The sequence below is a fragment of the Oreochromis aureus genome, linkage group 1 (assembly GCF_013358895.1).
Source record: "Oreochromis aureus strain Israel breed Guangdong linkage group 1, ZZ_aureus, whole genome shotgun sequence".
Taxonomy (NCBI): domain Eukaryota; kingdom Metazoa; phylum Chordata; class Actinopteri; order Cichliformes; family Cichlidae; genus Oreochromis; species Oreochromis aureus.
In genome coordinates this window covers 20,252,231-20,276,865 of record NC_052942.1, presented here as the reverse complement: position 1 = coordinate 20,276,865, position 24,635 = coordinate 20,252,231, and the positions used below count along the sequence as shown (strand labels likewise).

The 24,635-nt window shown below is 40.3% G+C and overlaps 1 protein-coding gene across 8 annotated transcripts in view; it reads left to right on the top strand.

The window, feature by feature from the left end:
* tjp1a (tight junction protein 1a) overlaps positions 1–24,635 on the top strand; it is a 111,406-nt gene that overhangs the window by 41,778 nt on the left and 44,993 nt on the right. Inside the window, exon 1 of one of the 8 annotated variants that reach the window (XM_039610112.1) lies at positions 465–488. The exons of 6 other annotated variants lie outside the window; for them this stretch is intronic. In XM_039610112.1, the coding sequence (XP_039466046.1) occupies positions 474–488 (15 nt within the window). In that variant the 5' untranslated portion in view covers positions 465–473. Of the gene's footprint in view, positions 1–464; positions 489–14,208; positions 14,681–24,635 lie in introns of those variants that run through there. One more of the 8 variants, XM_039610105.1, reaches the window with a different exon arrangement.

The window sequence follows — 24,635 nt, the reverse complement described above, 5'->3', positions numbered from 1 at the left end:
TATCACAGGGAGAGATGATGGAGGGAGGAAGGGAACAGGAGGTCAGGCTTGAGGGCCTCAGCGTTGTTAGACTGATTTCAGTCAGGACCGCTGGAGTCGTAGGAGTTCCCAGCATCAAAGCTTTGTGCACTACACACAGCTCTGCCCATAGGCTCATGTTACCACAGAGGTGCGGGCCTCTGGCCCAATCAGAACACATAGGAATCTAATTTTAGAGCTTCGGCTTTTTAAATCAATATCTCCAGTCCTATCAGTGGCAGTGTCATGTAGATTATCTCACGGCTTTCATAGATGTCACACCAGGTTGGCTCTGCTCTCAGTCCCCAGCGCGCACTGTTGAGGATCACCCCACATTCACTCACGCAGGCAAATGCACTGGCTCGCAAACTGCACGTGCATACGGAGGGGCACATACGCAGGCAAAAGCATCCCTCTGGGTTAACCGTAGCTGGAGTCAGAGCGTGTGCAGACATATGCACATGTGTGTGGTGAGTGAACGTGAGAAACGAATTGATATGGTATGACGAGGACAGATTAAAATCAAATGCCATATTTTGGGAGGTTAGGCAGAGGCATCATGTTTTGCATGTGAGTGTTTGAATATCCGTATGATTAATTCAAGCGTTTGGTCTTCTGGAGAAAGAGGATCAGAGTGTTATTTTGAAGGTAAATGTTTCAGTGCAACACGACATAAGGATATTTTCTCGTTTAACACTATATTTTGAACAAGAAGTACAAAAAGGCGTGCAGTATAGTTTTAATGGGAGTGTGTTTTTGTTGGTATTTTGTGCTCTGACTGATTTGACTCCTCTTTCAGCTCTTGTGTCTCTGTTGTGGGATTTGGTGATGGTCGTAAATTAGAAATGAAGAGGAAGAAATACAAGAAATACAGAGCTTTTGAACATTAATGACAGTGACATTAGAAATTCCGGATTAAACCAAAGTGTTTTCTGAGAGGTTCATAACAAAGCGAGAGCAGAAATGACGGTGGAGCTTGCTGTCGATTATTGTTTAGAGGCACAGCAAGAAAATTTATGGATGTAATATTAAAATGTTTTGGGTTTTTGTTTTTGACCAGCGAGGAGGCGTCGGTTTGTTTGGAACACAGAGCAAGAAGATCTTGTTTCAAACATCTTTCTCTCTACTTGCCTTGGTTTCCTATAAATACTCTAGATTCCCTCTATCCCAAATCCATGCATATTAGGTGTAATATTACAGTGTAAAAATTCCCTTCTGGTCTCTGCAGAGGAGTTGAAACCTGGGTTCTGCTCCTATAGTTTATGTGTAAATGCAGAGGGCACATTTCTCCTTGGGAAGTAAAAAAAAAAAAATGTTTATGGTGATGGTTTCATATTGAGCTTTAGCTGCTCTTCAGTTTTTCTCCTTTGTCATGTGAGAAAAATGAACTATTTATCACTTTTTCCTTACAGGCAGTTCAGTCCTTTAAACAGTTCACTGTGTCAGTGTGAGCTTTCAGTGAATGGATTTCTGTGTGAAATCCACTCAATCTTAGGCATGCATAATGTTGAATAGTCATTTTTTATTTTTTATAGTTTTAAGACTAGGCTTACCATGCAACAAATCAGAGTTACGTTAAATTCATTTGATGAATAAAACTGAATGGAAGAGATGTTTCCTCTAAGTATTTAAAAAGTCATGCTGTTTTTACAGTTTAACATTTTTATATCTAAGCAAAGGTTAACTGCTGTGATTCAGATGCTTTCTGGTAGAAAATCCTGTTGTCCTGTAATGTGTCATGCAATCTGACCTTCCCGCAGGACTGCTGCCCCTGCACATTACACACTGACTAACAGCATGACAACAGAACTAATCACAGCCTTGTAGCTGTGGTCTGCATAATGTTCCCTCACACACACACGCACACACACACACACACTGTGATTAAGGATATGCACGTTTCAATAGTTACACATAGCACCTATCAGAGTAGTTTTTAAATCCTTCGTAATTTTAAAATTGTTTTCTTTTGACACTGGTGTATTTGAAGTGTCGTCTCTCTCACAGTAGAGAGATGTGATGTAAATTTTGATTTTTTGATGAATTTTGATTTAGAGAAAAGATTTGGAATCTTTTCAAAATTCATGGATTTATGAGCCAAACTCTAATTTCTGTTTATTTTGTTTCCAAGGAGCCAGATTTCCTTTCCATTTTTTTTAAAGCGGTCTTGAGCAAAAGTTCTCCAGGATTTCTGAAGGTCTTTCAAAGTTTCCTTTGGACATTGGTTGCGTTTTTCCATGCAGTTCTTGTACCGAACCATGTTGTTTTTGTTTTGTTTTGTTTATAAAGCCTCCACTTAGCTTGTTGTGCAGTATTTTAGAAACTATGTGAAGCAGGACAAGTGGAGATTAGAAGAAGTGGCAGCCCTAAAAAAAAACTATGTACAACAGATAAACAGTATCTGAAAGTCATGTCCTTAAGAAACAGGGAAAAAATCCAGCAAAGATCTGACACAGGACCTCAGAGATGCATCTGGACCTTCACTTGATCCATATGCTGTTCACTGAAGCCTCATCAGAAATGGTCTCAGTGAAAAGATCCCAGGTTCAGGCTGCATTTTAGCCAGTGGTGTTTGGGATCTTTTCAAAATTCATGGAATTATGAACTCAAAAATGTTTGGTCACATTTTGATCCACTGTACAGTATTTGTTTGAGGATGACAATGATCCCAAACACACTTTATTAATACAGTAAAAGCATACCTGGTTAGAAAAAACCCACAATGGAGCACTACAGCCCGGACGTGAAAACAACCCTTGACAGAGAACAGAACAAAAGGCACTGAGCATTCAAAGAGAAGCTTTGAATGTCCTTCAAGAAGCCTGGAGAACTATTCCTGAAGACTACTTAAAGGATTTACAAGAAAGTTTGCCTAAGAAAGCTCATGCTGTGTAGAAGGTGGTCATAGCAAATATTGACTTTCAAGAGTGGTAGAATTGCTGTTTATTTACACCTGTTTCAATAAATTGCGCCACCTGTTTCTCATTTTCCTAGTGCAATATAATGAAATGGGGTTGGCTCAAGACTTAATATAATGTGTAATAGGCAGGTAATTATAATACTATCTTTCAGATTTGTTTTAATAATAATAATAATAATAATAATGATAAACTTTATTTATAAAGCACGCTTAAAAACCAAGGGTATCCCAAAGTGCTTAACAAGTAACATAGAGGATAAAAGGAAGATAATAGAAACGGGACCAAAGCAAGTACTAGGTATGCAAGCAGATAACTGTCACTGATGCATAGGAGAAGCAGCAGATACAGAACAAACAAGATATTAAATGAGCATAAAAGTGCATAATGTAAAAACATTTGTAAAACCTGTCAGATCTATGAAAGCAAAACTCAGCTGGCTTGTCTGCTCGGTAAAGTGAGGCTGTGGTGTTTTGTAGGTGTATTTTTTTTTAACTCAGTGATCCCTGGTGTTGTTATCCTGGCAGTGCTGCTTCCATATGCTGTTTACTGTACATGTCACATGGTTAGGCCAGTGGCACTAGTTCAGCTGAGGGAGGCCCCAGGTGATAAAGAGCTGTAAGCAAACAGAGGCAGATAACAACTCTACGCAAGCCTACATTCCCTGTTGGTGGTGCAGCAAACGCAACAACAACGCACACACGCTGCCATTTTTTTTTAAATTTCTTTCTTCTATTTTAAAATGGGACCAAAAAAAAAAAAAAACGTATTCCAAAATTCTCCCATGTGACTCTTAAAAAAAGGGTAAGTTCATTTTGTGTATTTTGAGAGTTTAAGGGGGTCATACAACATTAGAAACAATGGGCTTCATTCACACAAATCTGTGGTCAGACCACGCCGACAAATGAGTCACGCACAAATCTGGGATGTTATGTGAAAAAATTTAGAACTGCTTCAGAGAATCTTAAAACAGTTAAACACCCCCCAATAATAATAATAACAAGAATAAGAATAAGAATAGGTTCAGTATTTTCCAGTTTTCCAAGACATCAGCATAAACAGAATTAAGTAAAACTTAAAAATCTGTGTTTTTCCTACTCCAATAAAAGCTACAAAATTCACTAAAAATATAATCAGAGCTTTGTTTTTATTGTAAAGGATTAATAAAAATGTGTGTGAACATTTTTCTGCTTCTGAAGGGTCGATATTTGAGGGAAAAACCAGAACGCTCCAGGTTGAGCTTGCGCACTTTCACCTCTTAGACTATGAGTTTCCACAGGTGTCATATGGATTGCAGGACACATCAAATAGTTCAGAACCTCTAAGTTTGCTGTTACACTCCTGTTGTTTACAAAAATGTACATATCCGTTTTCCAGGTTGGCATCCATACACGTGTCACTACAAACTTTAAACTCAAATATATGCAAATGCTCTGTTTGCCTGGTGGATCCGGATGTGTGCGTTCAATGATCTCACAGGAACTGGCTATATACTGGAGGATAGGATATTGTAAATCCCTGCCCGCCACCCAACTCAGTCCTGACCCAGCTCAGGCCCCACAGCGTCCACCATCAGAAAGGTGGCTTAGAACAGCTTTTTTTGGTCAGCCCCCTTTGTGCTGAGTTCATCAGGCTCGTCCTCTAAACAGAGAGCCAGGGCTATTGCCTTGTGGCTCTTTCTTTCTTTTCAGGCAACAAATGTGCTAAAACAGCACTCCATAATCACTTGGCATTAGGGGCTGTTGTGTTGGGCATTAGAGGCTAGAATTGACCAGTGGGACGTTATAAAAATGAGTCTGACAAGGGAACACCAAAGCTGATGAGTCTGGATCCTGGCACTGGACGGCTAGAGGATTAGTCAGCTAACACACTGGCTGGGGCTTCTGCAGGGTCGGGTCCCATCGCATCTCATCATCACCAGGCTAGAAGCGGCCCCTGTGGCTGCCGTGTCTTCATCCGCTTCTCTGGCTGGCGTGCTAGCTTTGCTACCCATCCTCCACCGCTCTCCGTCCTCCGTTGGACCATCGTGTCTTCTTGTAGCACGGTCCTTTCACTGGAGGAGCAGTATGATGTCATAAGCTTAGGATGGGAAGGGTTAAGTGGCAGTGGAGGGGCATGATTCAGTTGAGTTCAGAGAGATTTTGGTTATCACAGGTCAAAACACTTATCAAACACACACAGACTATATTTAGTCATTTTCGAGTCCAGCTGAATGCACTTTGTCTCTGCTGAGACTCTCGCTGAAGTGATGTGTGTCGATAAGGAGAGCGAATACACAGCAAGCTGCTCAGTTCGCTTCTCATTCTCCTAATCTGCCGTATCACATTCGGCTTTGAAAACGCTTAATCGACACTAAAAAAAAGAGCACAAACTATATTTTTTCCCAAATGGAACTCAGATTTGATGTTTCCCTCGGTATTATCTGCCAGTCACAAGGAGAAACGCATTTACCTCATTATCAGTGAACCATTAAATCACATTTACCACGCAGCAACTAACCACTTATTTTGCTTTTGAAGTTAATTCAATGGATTTTTTTTTACTGAATTACAGCCGCTTTTGTCTGACAGGCACATCTCAGCCTCTCCTGCCTGTGCCTGTTTCTCTGGAAGCTCCTGCTGTTACCACTTCTTTGCCCAGTGTGAGCAGCTTCATACTGCTGGAATGTAACAGTAACAGGCAGTACCATGGGAAGAGTCACCGACTGGGGGTGAGCTGCACGCCCTTTATTCAGGCCAATGCCGAGCTCACTGGACTTGAGACATTTCCTCATTCATCATCATTTTTTTTCGCACGGTTGTATAGCTTGGCCCAGTCTTTGTTTGTGTTACCCCACCCACTGTTCTCTACTCATCAGCTCTCACTACTCTCCCTCTTTCTGTAATAAACTTAGTCTTCACTTTTAATTTCTTTCTTTCCCTGTTACCTTTTCCTGTTTTAGCGTTCCTCTGCTCTTTTTCACTTCATAGTCCTCCTAACAAATTATTTTTTCTCTCCTTTCAGTGTCTCGCCTTTCCTTTATCAGTTTCCTTCCTCTAAAACATGGGATCTCCTCATGATTTTGTCCTGTCAGCATAACAAAGGAAGACTTTTTCTCAGTTATGATAGTCTGTCAAAATTTACAAATACTTTACTGACATAATTAGCTGGAAATTAAACTATACTGCATTGGTTACACCCTCTTAGTATGAGGTCAGACCTGCTTTTGGCTTCAGAGCTTTTCCTACAGTAACTCTTCATGGTATTGACTCAATAAGCTGCTGAATTTTCTTCCATATTGACATGACAGATGGAAGCATCACACAGTTGCTGGAGATTTGTTAGCTGCACATCCATGATGTGAATCTCCTGTTAGGGATCTATGCTTTCATGTTGTTTATGCCAAATTCTGACGCTTCCATCTAAACGTCACAGCAGAAAATCAACACTCATCAGACCAGGCAACATTTTTCGACTCTTTTACTGCCTTATTTTGGCGAGCCTGTGTGAATTATAACTTCAGCTTTCTGCCCTAAGCTGATAGAAGTGGCACCTGGTGTGGTCTTCTGTTGTTTCAGCCCATCTTCTTCAAGATTTGACCTTTTGTGCATTCATTGATGCTCTTCTGCATACCCTGGTTGTAACTAGTGGTTATTTGAGTTACTGTTGCCTTCCTATCAGCTCAAAGCAGTCTGGAACATTCCCCTCTGACCTCTGGCATAAACAAGGCATTTTTTGCCCAGAGGATTGCCACTTGCTGGATATTTTCTCTTTTTTAGAAAATTCTCTGTAAACACTAGAGATGGCTGGTTTGGATTTTCCCAGCAATTTCTGAAATACTTCTGAAATGCTCATACCAGCCCATCTGGCACCAATAACCACATTCAAACTAACTTAAATCACCTTGCTCGCTTTGAACTTCAGCAGGTCGTCTTGACAATGTGTACATGTCTAAATGCATTGAGATGCTGGCATGTGATTGGCTAGTTTGATATTTTTTTTGTTGTATGTGATAATGAACTAAAGATTTGGAGGGGTGGGGGTCATGGTTAGTCAGACAAAACAAGTTTTAAAGACTTACTGTTCTATCTGTGAGAAAATGAACTAGCCTCTTATCAGTTATGGCAGTTGCTCAGAAAGAAAGTAATTATCAAATACTGATGTTTCTCTAACTCTGTATCTGTTCCTGTGATTAAAAGTGACAATTTCAGAACAGAGTGCTCTCATAGCAGCTTGTTCCTTTTTCAAGATACTGTATCTTTGTAAGGGAATTTTAAATGGATGCAACATGTTGATCAGAACTTTGAGAAAAGACAATTCTGAATACAAGCGTATTTGTGTTCAAGGTTGTAAGTTCCCTGTTGACATTACAAACAGTGGTGTAACTTGCATGGCAGCATATAGAATTTCTTTTTTTTTTGGTCAGCCAGAAAAGTTAAACAGTTAGAAGGAGTGAGTGGATCCATTCCATTCAACTGTGTTTATACACAAATGTATAAACACATAAAGACAAACAGTGCAATGACACTAAATGCCTAAAACCTGGTCCTTAAAAGCCTTTATTTACTTCTTTGTTTTAAAAATACTGACTTACTGACTTGTTTTTATGTTTTCTAAAGCATTGAGTTTCAGGTTTACATGAGCGACTGTTGGATAGCAGCAAAGCAAATCTTTCTAACAGAGGTTAGTTGTGTTCATACAGCCTGAAATGTGCAGTTGCCCCCTCTGTTAGTCTTGTAAGTCTTCACTCTTCCTTGAAAATCAATTACATGCCACTTAGAGTATGTGTCAAATGGCATTTTAGTGCCTGCTGCCCGCTGTCAACACAATAACTTGAGCTGCAGCTGTTGGACTTACCAAGACATAATCCTGACTCTCAGTTTAAGTGGGGCAGATTTGGAGGCCTTGTCTCCAAAGCTGCCTATTTATTAAGACGGAGATTCAACACATGCGTGGCCTCCGACATATGTTGACACGCTGACATTTGCACGCGCGCAAAGTCACTGCCTTTTGGAGAGCAAGACATCCCTCGCTTGGCATCACTTGTGATCTGTAGCCAACAGTTATTGGCACGCTGAAAATGTTAGGAGAGTGCTGCATTTTTCTTTAATTTGGCTGAATAGAAACACACTGGTTCTGACATAAAAGTTGAAGTAGTGACGCTGGCTGAACAGTGTTGAATTCATGCTCCTGTTCAGACAGGCAATGGAGCGGTTCAGATACATTATATATTAAAAGCACACACAGACCTTTTATGGCCACATGTAACAATTCTCAGCTGTTAGGTTTCAATACATAAAATAATACCTTTCTGAAAAAAACAAAGTGAAGATGGCTTCAGGATGGAGAAGGTCACCAGGAAAGTAACCAGCTGTGTGTTGATGCCTGCTGACTGCAGACTCATATGATGACATATGATGTTTGCCCTGCTTCACCTAAAATTGTTAGGATGAATTACAGATATATTGTAATAATATAGCTGTTGTATTGTTTCATATCCAGCTTAGTGGAATAATGCACGAGCAAGTAAAAAGCCTCATTATCCTAATACTTCTTGATTTGAATGTTTTTCTATTTGTGTTGTGATTTATGATGATAAAGAAAATAAACTTCAGGTAATTTGCACAGTACACAATGTGTTTCTGGACTGTTATTATAGCCTAAGGTGAGCCTTTATTGGAATTGATGCTAGACAGTTTAACTGCTGCTTTTATTACACCCCTTAACCCTGTGGTCCGTGGTGATATGCAGAAACAGTATGGGATAATTGCTGTATTTTTCTGCGAGGCTAAAATTGAACTAATAGCACGTCTCTGACACCAGTGTCACTGTTTGGCTGTTTTATTTTTGTAATTTAGACCTGGTAAAGCCTTAAAAGAGGAATTTACTACGTTGACATAATGGGTTGCGGTGTAACCTCCAGCTGACATGCACCTTCTGGAAGAACTCTGGCTGAAGGAAAGGTTAATGTCCTCTTGTCATGGGAACAAATTATGTGGACTGAGGAAGCTAAGCGTGCAAAATATTGTGACACATTCATTCTGTGACCTTGAGCACAGGTAAACATCGGCCATACTTGACAACTTCATCAAACTGTTTGCAGGAATTGCTTCCAGAATTCCCGGACGAATCAACAGTGCAGCTCCGGTGGTTTTAGGGCTTGCAGTAGCAAATATTAAGGCTATTCTCGGTTCCCAATGTGTATGTAATGTGAGGATTTTCAGTAGTTCCCTGCACTGATGCACTGTTAACTCAGAGTTTTCCCTTTTTAAGCACTTTCTCTCTTCAGGTCCACTGTTATAAAAGATCACAGAAAGTTTCCATTTTACAGACTCATGCATGCTTTCTTTGAATTTATGTATTTTTTCTGTACCTATTCTCACTCTCTTTCACATATTTCTGAGTTTCTTTTATCTCCCATAACCAAGGAGCTTGGAAAACTCTTATACCATGTCAGCAGAATATTTTCATGCACCAAGCTGTAACCTAGTGCGCCTTAGTGTGTAAGTGGGTGATAAAAATCACATACAGCTGCAGCCAGGGTGAAAGTTATTTGACACGCTTCTGTGATTTTTTTCTTACTTGCTTTTTTCCCTATATTTTTCCTTTTTTTGGTACAAGTTGCTTTATTTTGTTATCAGTCTGCATGGATTGTGGTATGAAATTTTGTAAAAACACTCGGCACTTTGTATCTGCGTAATGATTTGGAGGCCACACTGGCTTGGCACAGGCGCACTGTAATCCATTTATCTTAACAAACAAATGGGACTGGGTAGCAACAAAGTGCTGCTTGAAGTTGCATTTGCATTGTATGCCAGAGCAACAATGAAAGGAAAAGCTTGAATTGTTGTTCATGAGGTATTTACCGGGAAATCACACACACACACACACACACGCGCACACATGCTGAGACACACACACACACACACTAGATTGAGCTGAGAGTGTTGCAGCATGAGATTTGACATGTTTTCAATTTATTGTCTCATTCTGCAGCAAACAGTGGGGCTGTCACGTGGATGTAAAGCAAGACGTAATGGCTTAGTTTCAATAACAGATTTGTAAAGCACGCGAGTGTTAACGGGTGTGGCCCACACACTACACAGAAATAGTGATCTGACAGTCTGTATTTAGGTTTTTGAGGGGAAGAAAATCTTATCACCCTGCTGAATAGTTATTTGATAGACCTGCAATGAGGCTTAACTTTGGCCGTCCCTGGTTGAGCTGCTGTACTTCAGGTATTCACCGAGAAGCAGAGTGAAGTTCAGCCAGGTTCACTGCAGCACTGCTTCTGCTCTCCAGCTATAAAAGGCACAGCAGCTCCTGTCTGATGAGAAGAGAGAAAGAGGAAAACTTTCTTGGTTGGTTGATCACAGGCTGCCTCTTGGAGTAAATGTTTTCAGAAGATTAAAAGGAGCCAGCTTCACTATTATCAGCCACTGACCCACCATGGTAAATTTAGTACTCCAAAAGCTTCTTTTTTTCTTCCCTTCATCACAAGAAGAAGTGGAACTAAGTGTCGCTCAAAATAACAGCACTTCAGACTGTTCTCGCGCACGCTAACTTCGACTGTGGTTGTGAATGATTTGGATAAAAATATATATAACTGACAATGGCAGGGACGACAAGCCAGCTGCTTTTAAAAGTAATGCCATTTTCGGTTCGGTTTATATGTGCAAAGCTCCTGCAAAATAATGTGTGCTGTATGTAATCGGGCTTGATTGATGACTCACAAAAGAAGGGCCGCATGACTGGTCGCGTCAACAGGTTTAGAGGCTATGAGCGTGAACTCCTCGGCCCTGTGTGTCCTCTGCGAGAACCCTTTTCTGACACGTGGTGAGATATCAGCTCAGATAATGAAAGGCTTTGGGCAGTTTGTTATACTATTGTTTTTTTTTACCCAGTGTTTTGAATTATCTGCATAGTTTGGTTTTATGGATCAATAAATCTGACCTTGGAGATCAAACTATTTTTTATGACATGTTAAATCCATGTTTCTTGAATTCCTGAGCCCACATGTGTGAGCGTGCGCCCATGGGTCTGGTGGACACACAGCATCACTAGGTTTTGACTACAATTGAAGAATAAGAATTTATTTAAAATTCCTATCCTTAAATTTCCTTTAGTTTAACTCTGTACTTCTAGATTCACGGTGTCTATGTGTGTGTGTGTGTTGCACTTCTTGCACTCGATGGCATGTGTACTTTGTCTTCTTGTCCTACTTGGGTACACATAGGCTACGTCCCAGCACTTCATTTTGTTGCTACTGGCTGAAACCTTGAATGATGAGAGCAGTTAGTGCAGGAATAACGCCTCTCTCTTTCTCTCTTACACACACACACACACACACACACACACACACACACACACACACACACACACACACACACACACACACCTCTACACAAACACACTAAAAGCAGTCCAAGGTAGGAGGGAAACTGAGAGAACAGCAGATACTTTTATGTTGTTTTCACCTAAAATTTCCTTCAACATATGACACACAATCTAAATGTGTAATGAACAGACACTTTGAACTTTTTTCTATATGAATGACAGAAATGAACCTAGGCCAAAGTATTTGGTTAAGAAGAGAATTCATTGAATAAGTTCTTGTTTCACTAAACACTGAAATCAGATCCCACAATCCTGAACTTCACACAAAGCTTAAGTCCTCACAAACCCTGAACAATATTGATCTAGAAGGTCAGGGGTGCGTTGGTGAGATGCCTACTAATCCTGTCATATGATACTAATCTGGTTAAAAACAATTGACCTCTTACCAGAAATGTGACATTATATGCTGATCATTAACGATTCATACCACACCCCTTCCCCTTGTAATTTTTTTCTTCTTCTTTCATAAAATCCAGTCGAAAAGTATATTTAAAGTATAAAATTTAACTGATTGGATTGTAAACTAATCTCACTGCAAAATCTCACTGCAAAAGCAACACACACAGTTGTGTATAATAATAAAAAAATATGCTACTTGCATATTAACAGTTTTATTATTGTCAAAGCTGAGGATTAGCTATACTTCACTTGTGTGACACAGAGAACTTCGGTTGCTCTTGTCTGTCCAGAAGGTTTCTATTAGCATAAAGAAACAAAGAAACCTGTGCTGGATCTGCAGAGCAGCCTTGAGTCAACAGAGAGCAGGAGGGATCAGACGGCCTCTCAGAGACTCCTAACTCAGGACAGATGAAAACAGGGAGTCAACATCTGCTTAGGAGCTTTCTCCAGTGTTAAACAACTGGTATAGATCAAACATTGCATTCTTCTTTATTCATCATGGTGTAATTCAGTGCCTCAATGTCTGTAGACGCATCTACATCCGGCTTTACACTTTTGGGGTGTGCGGTGCACATTAAGCGGTTTCACTCTACATTAGGCTTTTCGCTGCAGGAGAGGCAGGGTTGAGTGAACCTTGTGATGTGCTCCAGCCGAATGCAGGTCTGCATGTTCGCTTTTGTTTTCCATGTGCCTGCTCTTCCATGAGCGCACCTGAGCTTTGAAGCTGCCTGTTGTCCAAAAGGAGCTACATCTCCGTGCTTGTGTGTGTGTGTGTGTATTTGTGAGAGTGAGAAAAAATAGAGATGGGATCAGGGATGCAAGCATAGAGGACAAAGATAGCTTTGATCACACGTGTCACTAATGTCCCGATCCTCTCTGTAAGAACATCTGAGGTACCATCACAGCTGCTGATGAGAGTGAGATGCGAGCAGCAGAGGAATTACTTCTGTTTTTTTGTCATTTTAGTGCCATTTTTAAAGGCGGTTAGTTGTATTTTTTTTTAAATTGGCTATTTTGATTTAAAATTATTGTTAGTTGACACCTGAGTGACCATGTTAAACATCCTGCTATCTGCCCTGATGGATCCTGACAAGCGTTTACGGAGCTTCAGGAGGAGCGAGCGACTTGCATCCATACTAGTATGTATGGCCCTGGTGTAAATGTTTTTTTGCCTGTTTTGTGCATGCACTTTTGCAAGACTGTTGTAAAAACGTTACCAGGAATCTTTTCATTTAATACACTTCAAAAGTGGTCATGTGTGTCCCTGTGTTAATTATGGCTGCAGGTTTTAGAGTTCTTTGTCTGTGTTGATCCTCTTCTCAACTTGACCTAGCCTTTTCCAGGGGTGACCATTTACTTGCAGCCTTCAATATATAACCTGACACTTCTGCTTGGTGGTATTTTTTTTCCTTGTTGGATTAGATCTGGTGGAATTAACTCCTTAGACCACCTACACTGTCTCCAAACCCTCCTCCACGTTTGAGGCACAGAGGAAGTGATCATTAGAGGAGCTAGATTGGGGGATGAGATTGCTCGGTTTGTTTGGAAAAAGACAGGGTGTGTCTTTGTGTTCATATGCTCCTCTTCACGTTCACCGTATGGCTGGACACTGAAAACTTTAGTTGTGTGCCACTGCTTCGTCATCTCTTCTCCTCTAGCCTATTTTAATATTTCAAAGGCCATTGTTTGCTGGAAAGAGAAGTAAACTGTGAAACAGTGCAAACCGAGATTGTTGCATCCTGAGGGCGGGTTCTGGTTTAGGAAGTCATAGAAATTTCACTGCATTGGCTTTTGGGGTTTCCTGTGAGGTGACTTATCAACCGCAAACACCGGCTGTGCCTATACGTGCTTTTAAATACGGTCTCCCTATTTAGTTTATCGACTCATTTTGTAATCTGCCAAGCTAAATGCCCCAATACGACCCACACAAACACAAAGGACAGGGGACAGAGTCTCGATCATTCCTTATGCAACTAACTTTAGATATTCTGCTCACGTTGTTTTGCTCTAAGGGCAGGCATCCCGTGGCCTATTTTTTTCCCACGCCGATATGCGGTGAATTTCACTTTTCTAAAGAAAAAAAAAAGCCCCCAAAGATGTATTTATAAACAGAATGCAAGCTGCGATTTCCCTCTCCTACAAAATTAAGATTTGAAAGGCTGCTGTAGTCCTTGTGTAATAAACCATTCCCTTCGTCACACAGGGAAAGTGAGCATTCAGCATCAGCAGGGACAGCGGCGTCGCTTCTCCTCGTTGTATCCCGGACTGTTAATTCCAAGCGATAGTGGGGGTGTGCACTTTACCGGCAGCGGTAAAAGTAGATTCAGAACAAGAATAAAAACAAAAACACGATGAGGTAATAATATATGGATGAGTAAAGTTTAACAGGAAAATGATAATAGAATGGTCATAAATAAAGTAAATGCACGATGCCTCTGTTTCCTCCCTGAACTCACACCCCTACTTAGGCGCATTGGTCCGCCCCGCACAGAGACGACACTGCCGTTGCTCAGTGAGCGGAGAGCAGGGAAAGGTTTACTCAGCCTGCCATTGCTGCACACCGTCCTGGTGATGCCTACTCTTTCCAACTTTTCATCCAGAGGTTAGCGACGGAAATACCAAAGTAAGGAGGTCTTGTTTGGGTCGTACTTTCCTTTTTTTCTCCCTCCCCACAATCCACACTTCTTCCATGACTTTGTACCCGAGTGGACTAACGATTCTGGTGGCGAAGATAAGATAATGAACTTTAGACTTTCCACACGGCTATTCGTGGCGTTTCCCGTCGTCCTGGATCAAATAAAATAACAACGTAGCCCGGCGTGGCGGCAGCTGGGCGAAAAGTGAACTGGACTGGAGGGAAAATAGCGCAATCAGCCAAGTGATTATCAAAACAGAGACAGGGACAACTTTTAACCTGCCACTTTTCAACCGGAATAGCGGGGGAAATGACCTCCAGAGCTTCAAATAAGGTGGGTACCTGGCAGGGAAAAAAGTCATGTGTGGACATTATGCTGCTGCCTTATGTAACGCGTGTGATATACTGGAAGGCTAGCACAGGCCAAAATACAAACAAAGGTGAATTTTCCAGCCAATCAGCTATTTATAAGTTTGTAGAATATCAGTAGGCTTGTGATAGTGAAGGATGCTTAATGGTGGTGGTGTTCATCGGTGTGTGTGTGGCTCAGAGGGTGTTTTGAAATCCACACCTTGTAACACAGCCTGCAAGCAACTATGCAGTTTCTAGTAAACTAGATTAAAATAATCTGTCTTTTATTGATTGTCAGTGATAAGTCGCCTGGTGGTTTTTATACCAGGTCTCAGCTGAGCTACCTGTTGATTTTTAGTCCTCATTTTATTAAAAGGGTGGCAGGAAATCCCCATGGATATGAAAAGTAAGTGAGCCTCTGAGGCAGGAATTCTGCTACGGGATCTTCCTTTCTTTACATTTCAGAGACCCAAGAATGGATCAGACCACAAAGTACATTGAGTTTTGGTGGGATTACAAAACTCACAACACTTTTAGGAAACACCTGCAAAACTGTCAGTATTGCTGCGAATATGATGAAAACACCACTCTTCATAAGTAAGAAGCAATCTTATTGTAGGTGGTCTAACTCTAAATTAAGTTGATTGTACTGGGACGTCCCTTAGCATGCCTCTCAGGTCCCTGCTGTGTGTAATTATCCATTCATCTGTCTAAATATCTGCTAAGCCTTGATAATTTCCTAGTTTATATCAAATGTAAGCTGTGTACTGATGGTATGATGTATACCGGGCGTTTATTAGCAATACAGTTACACACATGTGATTGTGCTGTTTTATAAACCACTTGTATTTTACTCATGTCTAAATAAAAATTTCTGGAAAGAGAATTTAAGTAGATTAGACCTCGTGTTGGCTCTAAAATACCTCCCAAAGTCTATTGTGTAGTCTTTTGTCTTTTAGGGTTTTACAGTTTATTAGTTTTTTCCTCACTTTGACGAGTTAGGAATGTGCTGTGTTTGTCTATCACAAGTAGTGAGATTCAGGTTTGGGCGGTTGTTCCAGTCAGACGAAACCTCCTCCCTCATCCGAGCTGATGACGATATGCTGTACTGTATCTTATGGCTGTAGTCACACCTCATACAACTCACTACTGAGTGATACTTGAGGCTGGTAATGAGCCCGCTGTGGTTAACCCTTGTGTTGTCCACGGGTCATTTTTGTCCTCTACAGAAATCTTTTGCTATCAAAAATATGTTTTTTATTCATCAAATGGTCTGAAAATAACAGAAGTTATTCATTACTATACTATGCATGATTGGAATAAGTTTTAAGTAATTTGATTTATTTATGGGGTTTTATTCGATTTTATAACACCTGTTGTCCTCGTGGACAAAAATGACCCCAAAGTACAAAGTGTTGCAAAAGGCCGTATTTTCACAACATACTGCTATCAAACATCTTTGATCTTGGATCACTGATGTTTGGGGTCAAGCACTGGTCATAACAACCACAACAACAACAACAACAGGCAGCACAATGAGGAGGCAGGTGCTCTATATTCAATAAAATGTTATTTATACTGCGCCAAATCAAAACAACAGTCGCATCAAAGTGCTTCGTATTGTAAGGTCGACCCTACAATAATACATACACAGAAAGTATGCTCACAAGCCTCCATTGCACTAGAGATTTGCATACTTTGATGAGCATACTTTTTTTTTACCATGTTGTGCAAAGCAATGACCAGTAGGACAAAGCACATATTGTCCTCTAGTATAATGAGGAGGAAGAATCAATGTTCAGGAAGATCCAGGGTTAGAAGATATAGAAAATATTGTCAATATTTAGAGCACATGCTACCCTTTCTCTGAAAAAGCACATCACCCACCTGCAGAAGTGGAAGAAGGCTATGAAGTGAAGAAAAGTGATGAAGAATCTGAACTATGTTCAAGTAGGTTCTTGGGCATCCAGGGCATTGTAGTCTGAGGAACTTGGAAAGAAAGTGACTGGGCTTCTTGAAGTTTCTTGAGTTTTCAGAATGTGAAACTGGAATAGAAGATGTGTCAGAGGACTGCACATCATCCATTTCAATTATGATGAAGACAAAGAATCAAGCAGGAAAGAGGAGTCAGCTGAGACGGAGGAATATTTGCAGTAATGTGAGGAAACATTGATCTGGTCTTCTAACATCCCAATGACAGACGATGCATGACTCTCTCATGTGCCACAGAGAAAGATAATCTATCACAGTCCAAGCACATATGCCAGGTCCCATACTCCTTCATTGGCTTTTCTACTCGAGCACTGAACGCATTATACACAGTGTTCTGCTTGTATTCTGCTTTTTAACGTTCACATGCCAATGGATGCATCAGAGACCAAGTTGGGGTTCAGTAACTTGCCCAAGGACACCTTGGTAAGAACTCCAGACTAGAGCACACAGAGACTGAACCAACAACCATCCAATTAGCAGATGAGCTGCTCTACAGCTAACTCTATGACGAACAAGGAGGGACAACAAGAGGGGAAAAAAATGGATCGAATGCAGCTGTAGTCTTATGTGGGTATGTTGATTCTACATCCGGTGGAGTCGCTACGGACAGTTTATGACATCCTGAGTCTGGTAGAGCAGTTTTAAAGGTGACACAAGATTAATCATAGAAGCGCAAAAGGATATAATTTCTTGATAAAGACACAATAGATGATCATCGTGCAGGGCCCGCCCGTCGGGCTATATGATCGCCCGACTGGAGATATCACTAGCTCCGCGACGTTGGGCTAGCGATTTTGCGAGCCCTGTCGTTCATGACACAAACGCGCCCCATTTGAGGTGTATGGAACAAGTGGGTGTTTCTCCTGCTGTGATGTAAGATCCTGATACTGATGTGACTGTATGAGCACAAAGTCCCGTTCAGAGGACTCTGTCCATTCCAACAGAACATCCCAAGTAAACCTATGAGATAAAAACATGGCAGTATGTCATGCCAGGTCCAGCTGTACATGGAACATGCTAGTGTACCGATGGCAAACGTCTGGCCTGCAGTCAGGACACGCGCGAGTTGTCCCTAACATTGCAGGTTTCAAAAGAAAACAATCATCTGTAACAACTTGTTTACTGTATATGACCCTTGCCTGCAACTGCAGAAAAAAGCTGTCCATGATGGGACCAGTGCAGAGGAATAAACCTGAACTTCCTCCTGCACTTGTGTCAAATATGGACATGAAAGTTTGCCTTCACTCAGACCCATGCCCTGGTGTCCTACCATGCCAAAATATAGAAAACTGTCAGGTAATGAGTTGGAATAAAGTTGAATAAAACCTTGAAACACAGAGATGGATGATATTTTATACTTATGGCTTTATAAACAGTCAAAGCAAACAGGGTCATTTTTGAGCGCAGAGGACAACAGATGTGATTATTTGCTGCCAGTAAAAACTTGTAGTTTAAAAACAGCTTTCTAAATTAACTTTGACATATACCCGTCTGTGATCATCTGCTAAAGCAACTGACTCTGGTTGTGAAACGATAATCACAATAACTGATGATTTGATTTATTTTTTACCCGAAAACAAAGAAAAAATTCATTTTTATGAGGTTTTTAACAGACTTAAATTTGAAATGGAATAAAAAAAATGTGTCAGAATGTTTGAATTAAGTTTTAATTAAAAGTGGGGGAAAAATCCACTTCATAGTAATTAAGTATCAATCAAACCAGATGGGGACATTTTTGACCCCTGAGGACCACAGGTGTGATTATGTGCTGCCATTTAAAAATTATAAATGGTTCAAAAAAAACTTTTTCACTAAAGTTCAACATAGAGCACTCTGTAGTTAGTCAGATAGTCAAAATTATCTGAACTTTTAAATATTTTATTTTCTTGTTTTGTTTCCACTCGAAAACACAGTGTATTTTATGTAAACAAGGTCTGGTGGCCCTAAAATGTAAAATGTTGGGTAAATTTTGTGTTAATGTGTTGGTCTTAAGTAAAACTAAGACGTAACATTGAATTGATTGACAAAGTATACTTTATATTTTAAAAACAGTCAAATGAAGTGGGGACATTTTTGACCCCTGAGGACCACAGGTGTGATTATGTGCTGCCATTAAAAAATGTAAATGGTTCAAAAAATTTTTTTCACTAAAGTTCAACATACAGCATTCTTTAGTTAGTCAGATAGTCAAAATTATCTAAACAATTAAATATTACATTGTCTCATTTTATTTTTGCTCAAAAACACAGTGTACTTTATGTAAACAAGGTCTGGTGGCCCTAAAATGTAAAATGTTGGGTAAATTTTGTGTTAATGTGTTGGTCTTAAGTAAAACTAAGGTGTAACACTGAATTGATTGACAATTTATAATTTATATTTTAAAAACAGTCAAATGAAGTGGGGACATTTTTGACCCCTGAGGACCACAGGTGTGATTATGTGCTGCCATTTAAAAATGTTAAATGGTTCAAAAACAAATTTTTCACTAAAGTTCAACATACAGCACTCTGTAGTTAGTCAGATAGTCAAAATTATCTAAACAATTAAATATTTTATTTTCTTGTTTTATTTCCGCTTAAAAACAGGGTGTATTTTTGTAAACAAGGTCTGGTGGCCCTAAAATGTGTAATGTTGGGTAAATTTTGTGTTAATGTGTTGGTCTTAAGTAAAACTAAGATGTAACACTGAATTGATTGACAATTTATACTTTATACTTTAAAAAACACTCAAATGAAGTGGGGACATTTTTGACCCCTGAGGACAACAGCTGTATGGAAATCGGGAGGACATTATGAGGGTTAATATGCTGATTGATGTAAAATTAGCTCCTCAGTCTTCAGTTGTTCTCTGTCTCTTGGGGAATCTGTGCTGAAACGCTGACTTTTACTACAGCAGGTAGGACTATCTGTTTAAAGTGAAACTACCATCAAGATGGCAGTTTCAGCCGGTTGCTTTTAGCACTCTGCTAGATCACAAGCAGCCAGTTTCACTGTTTAAACTCAGAAGTAAACCAAAAAGGGTAGAAAATATATTTGTTTAGCTGTAACATGATTGCTAACTTAATTAAACCAGTTAACATTTTCTTTATATGTTTGTGAATAAAAGCTTTTCTGTGCTGTCTCGAAAAATTGTTAGCATTAGTAGTTAAGCAACAGTAGCCCACATCCACTACTATTATGGAAAGACTGACTATAGGTTTAGTAACACTGATGAAGGCGGGAGCTGAAGAACCACAGTTGCCTGACCATTACACGTAGTAAGGGCAGGTTGGTTGATTATTTCACTAGATGATCAAGTTTGTTACCTTTGATAGCTGGCACCAGTGGATAAAAGCTGGTGTGGCCAAACTGTCATGCCACGCCAGTATTATTCATATTTTCCTTGTTAGAGCTACAGTTTTACATAGCTGCCCTCTCTCTGCATACCAGTGCCTTAACATTTTAGATCAGCAAGTTGGAAAGTAGGATAGATGTTTTGTATTGTATTGTCATCTAGAAGATGAAAATGGGCTGTGGCAGAATGAAATGCAAGATAAACACAGATGACCATTTTAAACAAAGCGGGTGTGTAGACTTGCTAGCACTGCAAACGTTAGCCACACTTGTTGTGTTTTCTTGTTTTCAGACTAGTCAGTTAGCCTCCTGTGTCACCATCTATGTAGTTGTTGGGACAGTTTCCAGTTGATGCTGTTGAACAATTCTCCAGTTCATGGCTCAGTTTGATGAACTGGTGTAATTCAACACTTTCTAGTTATGGGAAGCAGGGATGGCTATTTAAAACAAAAATACTGTTAGATTTTTACTGGAAACTGCTTGACTTTTCTTGGAAGATCACCCTCGCGTAGTTTTGGTACAGTTGCGACATGCTTGTTTAACCTGACGTAGTTTGCAGGGGGCTCGTTACTGTTTATTATTTAAAGAGTTCTTTGTGGCTGTAGTCATCTTTGGCTTTGCATGTTTTTCCTGTTTGTTCAGTATTGTCTAATCGCAACAGCTAACACGTTTTATCAGTTTCATGCCTGGTGCTTGAAAGTACATTCTTCTTAAATAGTTGTTGTCCAACAAAAACCTTCTTATGCCTTATCGCACATTACATCCGATCATGCGGAGGTAAAAAAACAACACAAAACATACATTTTGAACAAAAAACTGCTAAAAAAAACCAGGATACAATTTTGTAACTTAATATTTTCGCATTCAAAACTCATGCCAGAAACAATCCCTAATGGGAAGGTTATGTTTCAGCTTTGGATAACTTTTCACACTTACTTCTCGAAATCAAGGGTCTTCTTTTCAAATTCAAGAAACGGAGCCAAAAAACAACCCAAACTTTTTTTAAAGAAATTCCATCTTCCACTGTCAATAATAAAATTTATACCTTCTGTTTGACTGTGTTAGCGTTCCTGTATTCCTGCTGTTAGCTGTGCTCTTAACGTTATTTGCAGTCCAGTATCAATAGCCACATGTTAACTCCCACTAATGACTAGTGCTGGATTCCTATGCCACACCAGTATTTGTCACATTCCACAGAATTCCACAGTTGATGATCAACTGTAATAAAATGTTGCGGTGCATTGTTTCTGGAATAGAGTTACATATGTGGGTGTGTTGGCCTCATGTCTCAGAGGTCGCTGGTGTTATTGCACAATACTGTACACTGCTAGTGTGCCATTGGGTTAGTGTGATTTGTTATAAGCATTTAACTTCCAGTCAGTTGTTACAAAGGATATTAGAGTGAATAGGAGTAAAGCCTTTTATCTAGCCTAATCTTAGTTCAAGTTGCTTTTCAGTTTGTTTTGGTAGATCTGCAAAATAAAATAACAGTTTGGGGAGAATATGTCTCTGTTATAAGACTGAAAGGGAAACCTCTTTCCATTGGGTGCCAAAGGTCATGTTATGGCACTGGGAAGAGAAAGGAAACTATATCTGGCTGCATTTGTTTCCAGAATTTAGTGAAAAGTGTTTAAGTAATCACTATAAGACTTGACTTGTCATACCTAGCATTTATGGATTTTCATTAAATCACTATGTAATATAATCAGTCATTTAACTGATATCTAACTACTTGAAATTGAATACACGTTAATCCAGCGAGGAGTTGGTCCTAACTTTCCTTCACTACAGTAAATGTTGGCCTCATTCTGTGTTTTTGGCCTCCAGTCATCCCTGCTTACTTCTTTGAATGTACCACAAGAAAAGAGATGCGGTTTAGAGAAACAGCCATCCCTCTGGCTTTTTAGACGGCTGTGTTTTGAGTAGACAGACTGAAATAAATGGAAATTACGTTTGGATGGAGGAGGTTGTATTAATTAGAGTTGCACAGCGGGCCAAGAACAGCCTCTGTTTTGCTTTGATGATTACACATCTCCATTTACATCACTGAAGGAGGGAAATGCAATTAGACAAGCAAGTGCTAAAGAGAGAAAAAGAGTCCTGATGATGTTTTTGTCATGTGTCTTAAACTCTCCATCCTTTTTGAAGAACTGGGGCTTATATGGCAAGTGATTAATATATCAGCCCTTGTGTCGCCTTGTGACTTTGACACAGAGTTGCACCATGAGTTTATTAATTATTTATCCAGGCTTTTGCAGATACACTCCTGTGAAGATTTCACACAGCTTTTGTTGTCCCCTTACAATTCTGAACAAATAAAAACTCCCAAAATATTTTTAGGAATATCCATGAAGACTGGACATTGTTCGAAACAGATGTGATCACATGATAGAATAGATATTTGTACATGCAGATGCGTTTACACATGTTTGTCATTGCATACAGCCTGTTTTGCACAAATGCTGGGCGTTGTGGACGCCCACTCGCCCACTCTTGGTCTCACTGAAGGTCATTTTGAGATCTGCACATGGCAAAGAGTGATGAGTGGAGGGTGGGTCCTGCCTTTCTGCTGTCTGAGCACGCAGCAGCTCTGCGATCTTTTGAGAACCTCAAAGGAGACCAAAATCCCAAACACACCTACAGATGGGTCTTTGATTAGCTCTTGATTCAAAGTCCTGTCTCAGCCCTTTTGAGAGCAGGTCTAAGCTGTCTTTGTATAGGATGAGAGGGATGCCAGTTGAAGGCAGCAGCCGGGAGCTTGTTGGTGCAGCTGGACTTCAGTTATTTTGTGTTTTGTTTGTTTTTTGGCTAATTTGTCCCCGGCTGGGACCAATCTAAGCATGCTATTTTGTCTGGGACAAATGTTTAGGCATTGATCCATGAAAAAAGACACAATGCAACTTTTAAAACGCACGGAATGTAAACTTACTTTAAGAGTGGTTATGTTGCAGAAGAGCCAGATAGTGACCTGTTATGCTGTAGGCATTACCTTATGCCGTACTTTAAGTAAACGCGCTGAAAGAAAGCAGCTGCTTGTGATGTTTCAACATCAGGGGACTCGAAAGTGTGGCAGTTATCAAGGATATCTGACCTGCTTATCCTTTCATCTCTGGAGGGAAATCCAGGGCAGATACACACAGCAGGAGGCAGGTGGATAGCAGAGAGAGAAAGAGAGAAGGAAAACAGAAAATGCCTTCTGAGGGAGGAGGGGTTATCGGAGGGGTGAAATGGAGAAAAGGAACGAGCGGGAGGGAGAGATGCACCGGCTATAATCTGAGTCACATGGCAGATCTTAAAAAGACTGCTTCTCTCTTCTATAATCGTGGCATTATAACTTTAGTCTAGCCCATTAATATCTGCTTCGATTTAATTCAGATGCAACATTAAAATAGAGGGAATAAATTGAATTTCCCAGTGTGGGCCAGAGGCTTTTGTGGCATAGCACTAGTAGTTTTGCAAAACAGTCCACACATTTTGTTTAATGCATTGCATTAGAGTTGATGCTGTGCTCTGTCTTGAGATGGATGTTGAAACTGGTGAACAACAGATTAATGACCAGTAATCCTATGTGTAAAAACCCTTAAACGTTAAATACCACAAACACTCCTTGTTAATTCTTCGTTTTTTCTCATGCTGTATAAATATAAGCATTTCTGTCTCTTTTCCATGTATGTGATTGCTTCACTGAGACATCAATGTGAATCCTTGTAGTTTACTGAATGAGTGCACCACATCCTTGGATGTCATTGTTCCACAACTCTGATTTTGTGCAATAGCATCGGTGTGGTGTGAACTCTTGCTGAATTTCTCCTGCCACCATAGTCAGTTTAAAACAGGATGCATTAAGTTGGCAATGAACAACGTGATGAATTGCATTGCATTTTAGTAGCTGCAATGGTTCGGGGTTTGATGATGCGGTTGTTTTGTTGTGGCTCACTCTTGAAACTGACTGGGCTGAAAACTGAACATGTTGTGTGTCTGTGTGAGGTTGTACAAGCATGTTGTTTTATGCAAAAAAGATCATAGCAGGGGTCTGCCCAGGAAGTTTAAACCTTGGTTTAGTTATGAGGTTTAAGGCTAAGTTTAAATGTCATGTAGCTCCCTCTGGAAGATAGACTGGTTCATTCGCAGTTGTAATGTCATCTAGGGCTGTGGGAATAAAATAATTCACCACCTGTCTCGTACCTGCTAATGCCGGTGATTGGGATTCAAATGAATCTGTTGTTACTCTTTGATAGTTACTTGTTCCTTACCATAAAGCCCATCCAGCCAAGCAAGGACCACTCCAAGCCGGCCCTGCGTCCTTTCTGGCAGGGCAGTGCAGGGCAGGACTCCGCAGGGATTTATCATTCCTGCTACAGGCATAAGGGATTTAACACTGTGTGTGTGTGTGTGTGTGTGTGTGTGTGTGTGTGTGTGTGTGTGTGTGTGTGTGTGTGTGTGTGTGTGTGTGTGTGTGTGTGTGTGTGTGTGTGTGTGTGTGTGTGTGTGTGTGTGTGTGTGTGTGTGTGTGTGTGTGTGTTTGAGAGAGAGAGACAGAGCGAGAGCAAGCGAGAGACGATGAGAGAGAGGGGAAGAGGGGAGGTACAAGAGAGAGTGCATGTGGCAGCCGTG